At 37.5% G+C, this 9,855-nt stretch overlaps 1 protein-coding gene across 1 annotated transcript; it reads left to right on the top strand.

Moving 5' to 3' along the window:
• The first annotated feature begins 4,308 nt into the window (after positions 1-4,308).
• Positions 4,309-7,995, top strand: LOC145679729 (uncharacterized). Its single transcript, XM_081750295.1, has one exon. It carries the CDS (start codon positions 4,309-4,311, stop codon positions 7,993-7,995), a length of 3,687 nt encoding a protein of 1,228 aa, XP_081606421.1.
• Positions 7,996-9,855: the final 1,860 nt, after the last annotated feature.

Raw genomic sequence — 9,855 nt, 5'->3', positions numbered from 1 at the left:
CCAGAAGCCCCGAAATTCCCCTCTTGGGAATAGTGTCCGAGAATTTGATCTTCTCGCTGCCCAAAGAAAGTTATAGTTCCTGCTATTAACTTCTCTTAGCCTCAAAGTTAAACTTGCGTCTATAAAAATTTTCGAGGCGTCTTTTGCAACCTTGGCTCATATCATCAACATGCTATATTGATAACGCTACGTATCTATAGAAGTATACAGGCTATAAAACCTCAAAGTCTTTCTGGCTCGCACAGTTCATCTTGCACTACAGAGTGCCGTATCGCACACTCTTAATAAGCTTATTGGAGAATTTGTATTTCCCGATCTTCTAAACGGTTTAGCACCGGTGAGCAAAGATCTGCTAAACTTCCCGTCTAGAGCAAATTAGTGCAACAATATTATTAGATTTTTCACACCTTTCATACCTGAGACAGAATGATCAACAAGATGTATTTCTGGTGACGTGAACAGACCTTGCGTGTCCTGTCCATCGACTCAAGGTTTTCTTCTCAAGAGCAGAAACTTACTCCACAAAATCTACCTTACAAATGTTGAGGATTACGAAGTGTACTTATCTCTAACACTGAACCAGACTGTCCTTGGCCCTGGTATGTATGCGAGCATATTCATGGCCGTTGACCAGAGCCATTCTAGATCACCAAGTAATTCCTTTACTAAAATAGAAGCACCTGTAGAATGCTGTAGAATTCTGCAAAGATGATCGCATCATATAGCGGAATATCATGGGAAAGTGCCTAGAGTACATTCCTTGCATAGTCCAGCCAAGAGCCGTTCACATTGGCATGAGGAAAGTCGAAACACACAGATATGTGCTTAGAACTATACTTTACACTTTTTTTTAAAGATGATTGTTTTACCGACTTAGAACAACATTCAGATATTTTACTAAGAGGAGATGTCGAGATACATGTTGTTCCCTTATCAAAACGAATGCAAGCAGTTAGCATGCAACACAACCAACCAGACATAGTAATATTTTATTCGGGGTGTAGTCAGATTAGAAGGAGTGGAATCGGTTTGCATGCAGTACAACTGGCGAGAGCGGGCGGTTTGAAATGGGAAAAGTACGGCAGCTCATATTGATCTTAGGACTTGCAAATTCGAAATTTTCGAGATCAAACCCTGTGACGTGCGGAACAAGAAGTCTAAAGCTGCGAAAGAATGAATATCATGGTGAGCTCATAAGGTATAGTAAAGAGAAAGCGCCTTAAAATGATTGACAAGTTGCTGGGTCACTAGCGATAGGACAAGCACCCCGAGCTTCTGAAGCATTCTCTAAAATACATCCACTACGTCAGAAATCGCTTAAAAATGAGTACATTAGAACAGATGTCACTAGACTTCATTGTAATGGTACTCTACAATTTGTGGAAAGATATAAAATGAGAGATGAAATCGATCTCTATGTTAGGCGGTGATAATAGTAATAATATTGGGGTTGGACGGGGATTTTCGATATTTAATTTGTAGTTTAGAGTGCAACACGCGCGCCAATAATTCGAGGCTTCCATTTTGAGGTGTCTGGTAAGGCTTATGCCGTCTTATGCTCTTCTTACAATGCTGTGAAATTTAGAAGTCAGCAGTGGACATCGGCATCTATTACTTGATTCTTGGTGGCTTACAGCTAGAAAAGAAATTCAACAATGAATCCGAAGCCGTAATATCTAGGTCTTAAAAACGAAGCAGTAGTGCTTTTAGAGCTTTTTAACTCAAATTAAACAATGGCGTACCATTGAAAAAAACCGTGGATTTATATCTCCCTTTAATAACAGAGGGTATCACAGACGTGTAGCTTTGGGAACGAAAAGAGGCTTGTTTTAGGTGGGCCCTTAGGATTGTAAAATGTTGGGATTCCAAATCTTAAAATAATTTCTATTAATTTATCAATGATAATCAAGCAATTGCTATATTTCCAGTTTACTTGCAACTACAATACTATTTGAGAGTGCTTCCTGCTGAAGAAATTTTCCTAGCACTCATAACGCTCTCGCCTGGTTCTTGATCGTTAGCCTGATAGAAACTGTTCAATAATCCAAAGAATTGTGTTATTACGGATATAACATTTAAAGAAAGTCTCATGTGTGTTAACACTCGAGGCTATCATATTTGCGTTTAATTTGCGTCCTTGCTGCTCACTAGGGCTTACTTACAGAGTTGTGCAAATTCACTAGGTTCCGGTCTATCATTAATAATATTTTCCCGATTGTATGCTGTAATACTTGCTATGGAACCAATTATATTCTAACCTCCAAAGCACTCTTACTTTGGGTCTGAGACCGATGATTTGATCGATGAGAAATATGAAGAATTGATTTTAGGTTCTTTTGAGATCTTTCCTTAGACGGTTATTTGGAAAATATTAACCGTACAGTAAGTCCTGTGTTCGCTTCCTACTTAGTACCACTGGTAATCACAAAGCAACCAAACTTTTGGCTAATCCGATAAGCTTTTCATATAAGCTCACTGTAAGTTTGATTAGTATCTAAGTGCCACACATTTCATAAAGCAAAAAAAGTCATTAATTTCATAGTCTGTTGGTGAAAATTGTCCATATCCAAGTTCTAGAATGATATCACGGTAGCATTGTCTTCATAAGAATATCGTATCACATTTCGTCAATCTGACATCCTCCTCCCCTCTAATGCTATACACTCATGTTTTTGGTGTGTCAATTCTGTCTTACTCTGATGATTTAATCATGTCTTCACCTGCGTCTCGATTTCCTATTCTCAAACAACCTTTCTATAGCTTTTCATCATGTGAAAGCTTCGATACAACGATTGTGTAATGGTGAGATTCCCACCTTTTCTTTTGATATAAGCAGTGTAGTAACTCTGTATTTTTCGATATTTCATCAAATACTAATACTATATATACTACACTTCTGCAGACAGTAAATGACTGCAAGAAAAGTAAACAAAGCACAAGCGTTATGACATTAGATCAGCCAATATACTGGAAAGGTGTTCAAATCGTAACTCAGTTGAAGAAATTTCTGAACGCTCCAAGGTTGTACGTTTTTAGGAGGTTTGCAGTTAAGTAGTTTCTAGACACGACTGGATATATTAAGTCAGGAAATGGAATAGAATCTCTTTGGTGTATCGTGTACACTATGACAACTTTAGTGAAAATGCTGAATGACCATTCAGAACTCTCTTCTAGACTTTTCTCGGGGACCTCTTCATGTGGTTATGTAGAAATATACAAATGTCGGAGGAGATGACAAAATATAGGATCTGCGATGTTATTAACAACGTCTGGATGACGAAATCAATATGCAACATTAACTAGAAAATGAAACTGCATGAAAAGAAAAAACATATTAGGAAATCTCAAATTTAAGACGGTGACATTTTCCAAACCTTTAACTTTGGCTGCAGTATAAAGAGATGGTCATAATCGTATTGCAATTCATTCAAACGGACTAGATTGAAAAGTTGACTACCACCTTAATTTGAAAGCAATTAAATTGATTCTTTCTTTTTCTCACGCAGCTGGTTATCTTTTCTGTGAAAAATTTGCACATCACTATACTCAACAGATTGAAGGCCTGGAGACAAATACAGTATCACAGTATACCAGAAATAAACAACTCAAAGAACATTCACAATTCAGAGGAAAAGAGGTTTTTTTTTAACAAAGTTCCGAGATATGATTATTGAAGAGTGCTTAATTAAGGGCACGAAATTTTCTCGGGGATTAACTCAACGTCAGACACAACGTTAGCAGGATTAATCCTTCATTCTCAAATACTGTTATGGTAACAGAAGATCTACAGGACTTTTGTGCTCATCTGTTTATCAGTTTATCAAAGTTATAAATTCATCGGCCGGACTTCTCTCACAGGCCAAGAGATCTTGTGTTGTGTATCTAGGTCTCAAAAACGAAGCAGTAGTGTTTTTAGAGCTCCTTAACTCACATTATACAATGGTGTACCATTGAAAAAACCTAGGATTTACTTCTCCCTTTAATCAGTCGAGGGTATCACAGACATATAGCTTTTGGAACGAACAGCGGCTTGTTTTAGGTGGGCCTTTGGGATTGAAAAATGTTGTTAAGTTTGTAGCAAGAGGTGAGAAACTGTTGTAGCAAGAGGTGAAAAACTTGTCTGTGTAGTAGTCTGTGGTTTTACTAGAGAATAAAGGAGGCAAAAATGCAACAGGTTTTTAGAGGAAGATTAAACGGGTAGTTTAATTCTGTTCCTAACATTTTGGTGACCTCGAGACGTGATAGAAACTTGCAAGAAAGTACAAATTATTGTCTCAGTAATTTTGTGTGAATACAAAGAAAGAAAATATGGAATCCTTGGTACAAAAACGAAAAGTAGTACGGGCATCTTTCACCCGTGCACACAATGCCTTGTTAGTAGTGCTCAAAGAAGAACCTGTTTCAGAAAAATCTGTAAGGACAAAGTTCGCTACGTTAGAAAGATTATCTGGTGAACTAGAAGAGTTAACCGGGAAAGTGACTGAATTGATTTTGCAAGATTCTACGAAAACAGAGGAGGACTTTGAACAGGAATTCGGTAAGGCAGAAGAGTATAGAGAAAAGATGGATGCCGCTCGTATCGAGGTTGAAATGTTTTTTAGTGCACGTGCAGTGTCAAACAAAGGTAGTGAAGTGTCAGTGGTGTCTTCGCCTACTTCAAGGAGGAAGTTGAAGCTGCCAAAAATTGAACTAATAAAATACGGAGGTGAAGTTAAAAACTGGTTGAGTTTCTGGAGCCAGTTTAAAAGAATTCATGAGGATAGATTGATGGAAGAAGAAGACAAGTTCCAGTACTTGATCCAAGCCACGGTACAAGGATCCAGAGCTCGTGAAATAGTGGATAGTTTCCCGCCTACAGCAGAGAATTATTCGAAGGTTATTGAATGTTTGAAAAACAGGTTTGGTAGGGAAGAGTTATTAATAGAATTTTATGTGAGGGAACTGCTTGGATTAGTCATTAAAAACGCTACAAGTACAAAGTGCAAGGTTGATACGTCACAGTTGTATGAGAAACTTGAATCGTACTTGAGAGCACTAGAATCCATAGGAATGACTACTGATAAGTATGCTGCGATGTTATTTCCATTGGTTGAATCGTGCATACCAGAGGACATTTTAAGAGTGTGGTTGAGAAATGCTAGTGTCACAATAAGTAGCGAGGATGGGCAAGAAAGAACATATGGTGACAAGTTAAACCAGTTGTTGGCGTTCTTGAGAGCGGAAGTTGAAGGTGAGGAAAGAATATCACTTGCAAAAACGGGTTTCAAGTTAATGGAAGCTTCCAATAAGAGGGAGAAAAAGAAGAGAGAAGAGGAGCACGTTATGACCGCGAGTGAATTGTTTGTGGGTGAACGAAATAAAAATTCTGTTAGTTGTATTTTTTGTGATAAGCATCACGAAAGTAAGGAATGTTTTCATGCTTCAAAGCTTTCTTTGAACAAGAAGCAAGAACTCGTAAAGAAGAAAAAAGCGTGTTTTGTTTGCTTAAAAGTTGGGCATTTTTCAAAGGCGTGCAAAGCAAAAGTGCAGTGTGTTATTTGTAAACAAAAACATTGGGTGATTATGTGCGCGGAGTTACCGTCCGAACGTAAGGATACTAGCGAATCGGAAAAGGAGGAAGAGAGACCTAAAGCTACCCTGTCTAATCAGTGTTGCACACAAGATGTTGTGTTACAAACTTTACCTGTAGTGTTGGAAGCTAACGGTAAAAGGCGCATTGTAAGGGCGCTTATTGATTCAGGTTCTCAGCGATCCTACATTTTGTCTAGTACTGCTAAAGAGATGTGTTACACACCAGTGAAAACTGAACAAGTAATACATGCGTTATTCGGAGGTGGTTCTTCGAAGAAAACAGAACATAAACGTTACAATATAATGTTGAAAAGTAAGGTAGGTAATGATGCAGTTGAAATACAGGTTTTGGATCAAAGTGTTATTTGTAATCCCATACCAAAACTAAAACCAGGTCCTTGGCTTGAAGAGTTGAAGGCAAATAATATAATTGTCTCAGATATTGGTGTCGGTTCTCCAAAAATCGAAATATTGCTAGGTGCTGATGTTATGGGTAAACTTTATACCGGAACTTTGCATCACTTAGATTGTGGTCTAACTGCTATTCAAACTGTGCTAGGTTGGGTAGTAGTCGGAAAATTGGTCGAGCATATGAGTGAAAGTGTTCATTCTATGGTGACTCTTACTCTTTTGAATCCAAATACACGTTTAGCAGATTTGTGGAATTTAGAAGCCATAGGAATTTCTGACCCCTGTGAAACCTTGAGAAAAAGTGAAATAGACGCAGCGGTTTTAGATCATTTTGAGAAAACTGTAACTGTTAACGAAGAGGGAAGATATGAGACTTGTTTACCTTGGCTAGATGGCAACAGTGATATTCCCGATAACCGAGATCTATCGGAGAAGCGACTGAGAAAAGCAAGTGAGAAATTAATAGCGGATGGAAAGTTTGATGAGTATAGCGTAATTTTTGAAGACTGGAAAAATGAAGGAATTATAGAAGAAGTTCCAGAAGAAGAGTTAGGTAATCGAGGGCATTATTTACCTCATCGGGGAGTCTTTAAAGTAAATTCCACGACAAATGTTAGACCTGTTTTTGACGCTTCGTGTAAAGAAAAGGGATCTCGTTCCTTAAATGATTGTCTAGCAAAGGGACCTAATATGTTAGAACTTATTCCTGCCATTCTCATGAATTTCAGAAAGAAAGGAATAGGTGTTGTTTCGGACATAAGAAGAGCTTTTTTACAAATCTCTATTAATCCAGCAGATCGCGACTACTTACGTTTTTTGTGGTGGCAAGATTATAATGAACAGGTGATTAAAGTGTTTCGACACCGCAGGTTGGTTTTTGGAGTTAACTGTAGTCCCTTTCTTTTGCATGCTGTAATAGACCACCACTTGAAACAATACAATTATCCTTATAGTAGTGTAACTGAAAAGCTTAAAACTTCCATGTATGTTGATAATTGTGTAACATCCGTTGATTCTGAAAATGAATTGAAAGAGTTTATTGAACAAGCAACGAACATTATGGCTGAAGAAAAATTTGAGTTAAGAGGGTGGGAGCATACTACGTTGTGCAAAGAAGAACAGAAATGTGTACCAATATCTGTTCTAGGTTTATTGTGGGACAAGCAAGATGATGTTTTATTTTGTGATCTAAAATTAAGTGAGAAACCTCCTGAACAAGTAACGAGAAGAGTTGTTTTGTCCTTTGCGCAACGAGTGTTTGATCCAATTGGTTTCAGTTGTCCTGTTACTCTTTTTCCAAAACTCTGGTTACAGGAAACGTGGAAAGAAAAGTTGAGTTGGGATACTGAATTACCGGAAAAAACCAGCAAACAGTTTCTTAAATGGTTAGAAGAACTTACTTTGTTAAGGACTGTAAAAATACCCAGGTGTGTTTCGGTTGTAGACATAGAATCTTCTAGTTTACACATATTCTGTGATTCATCTAAAATGTCCTATGCTGCAGTAGTGTTTTTGAGAACTGAGGTTAATGGCACTGTTTCAGTACAATTATTGCAAGCTAAATCGAGAATCGCGCCACTGAAGGGTATCACTATACCTAGATTAGAATTACTGGCATGTTTCATAGGAGCTCGTTTAGCGAATTTTGTGAAAACAGCAATGGGTTTCGAAAAGATCAAAGAATATTTTTGGACGGATTCATCTACAGCTTTGTGTTGGATACAGAGTGAAGGACCATGGGCAACATTTTTTAATAATAGAGTGAAGGAAATACGCAATTTAACAAATGTAGAAGATTGGCGTCATATTTCAGGGCAGCATAACCCGGCTGACCTGACTTCACGAGGAAGTTCAGTTAGCAAACTTTTAGAATCGCAATGGTGGGAGGGTCCCCAGTGGCTCAAGCAAGAAGAAACAGATTGGCCTCGATCTATTGTCTTGACAAATAAAGAAGAAGTAAGTGCTGAAAGAAAAAGGGGATTTCAAGTGTACCTAAAGTTGAAAAGACTGTAACCACAAGGAGTGGTAGGCAAGTGAAATTCTCTAAGAAATTTTTAGATTGAGACAGTACCTTATGTAATATATATATTTGTTTGATTAATGTATTAATCAAAGGTGGGAGGATGTTAAGTTTGTAGCAAGAGGTGAGAAACTGTTGTAGCAAGAGGTGAAAAACTTGTCTGTGTAGTAGTCTGTGGTTTTACTAGAGAATAAAGGAGGCAAAAATGCAACAGGTTTTTAGAGGAAGATTAAACGGGTAGTTTAATTCTGTTCCTAACAAATGGTGTAATATCAAATGTAAAAAAAATATTATGTGTAAATAACTCTCTCTGTAAATAACTGCAAGGAAAGTGATAAAGCGCATGCGTTATGAAGTTAGATCAGCCATAATACTGGATATATGTTGAAATTCTAACTCAGCTGAAGAAATTTCTGAACAGTCCAAAGTTTTACCCCCTTTGGGACGTTTGCAGTTAAGTAATTTCTAGGAACTAATGGTATACAAGAACTTTGTTGCTTCCTGTGCACTATGACAACTTTAGTGAAAATGCTGAATGACCATGCCTATTCAAGATCATTGAGAAATCACTTCTAGACTTTGCTCGGGGACCCCTACATGTGGTTTGAAGACATTTACAACCGTCGGAGGTAATGAGAAAATCTAGGATTTGCGATCTTATTCAGCAACGTCTGGATGAGGAAATTAGTATGCAACATTTACAAGAAAATGAAACTGCATGACAGGAACCATATAAGGAAATCTCAAAATTAGGACAGTGACATTTCCCGAACCGTTAACTTTGGCTGCAGTATATAGAGAAGGTCATAATCATATTGCAATTCATCCAAAGGGACTACATTGAACATGGGATTAGAAACTTTATTTGAAGGCTATGAAATTAATGCTTACGTTTTCTCACGCAGCTTGTCATCTTTTCTATGAAAAATTTCCACATCAATATTCTCAATAGATGGCAGCCCTAGAGGGATATACGGTATCAGTGAATTACAAGAAATTAACAACTCAAGGAACATTGACAATTCGCTGAAAAAGGGGCCTTCTTGAGCGTAGTTCCAAGTGATATATTATCAAAGAGTGCTTAATGAAGGCCGCGAAATATTCTGGGAGATTAACTCAACGTCAGACACAACGTTAGCAAGATTATTCCCTCATTCCCAAATACTGTTACGATAACAGAAGTTTTACAGGACTTTTGTGGGCATCAGTTTATCATCAGAGCGACACGTTGTTATAATGATACTTTCCTTGTGTGATAATAAATCAATGCGCAAGAATATCAATTTGATTACGGTGAATATTGCAGATTCTCTGTCATCTTGTGTATTAAAACCCACACGTAAATGGAAGAGCCCTTCTACACGCAATGGTGTGCGCTATAAATGGCCAGTCAAATCTGCGTTAAGTACGTATATGAATTATTTTAAGCGCTACTTTCCCCTTATATTTTATGGATATAAATCACAATTAGACACGGAATTTGACGAAAGACAAAAAAAACTTTCGTGAAATACCTTAACGATCGAATTTAATTATGCCATTGAAGTCACCACAATTCCATCACGGTTCTTCAGAAACTTGGAGATCAATACTAGAGGGCTTCAAACGATGCTAGCAGTTTTCGAAACAGTAAAGATAGCTGTATATTGACAAGAATAAAGGAAGAAACTACAAACGGGAAATCAGTAGCTGTTGGTGACTCTGATTCAGATCTTTTAAGATTCTTGGTAGAATTCTTCATGAGCAGTAGCTGATTCTTTTCAGGCCACATTGAAGCAGAACCAGAAGGAAATGCTATGAAATTGTTATATTTAAAAGATATTCAGCTTCATTAAAAGAGCGGTTTCACTTTT

Source organism: Thermobia domestica, chromosome 1, assembly GCF_964235325.1.
Source record: "Thermobia domestica chromosome 1, izTheDome1.hap1.1, whole genome shotgun sequence".
In the NCBI taxonomy this organism is placed as follows: Eukaryota; Metazoa; Arthropoda; class Insecta; order Zygentoma; family Lepismatidae; genus Thermobia; species Thermobia domestica.
The sequence above is the reverse complement of the archived record's forward strand: the minus strand, read 5'-3'. Positions and strand labels throughout refer to the sequence as shown.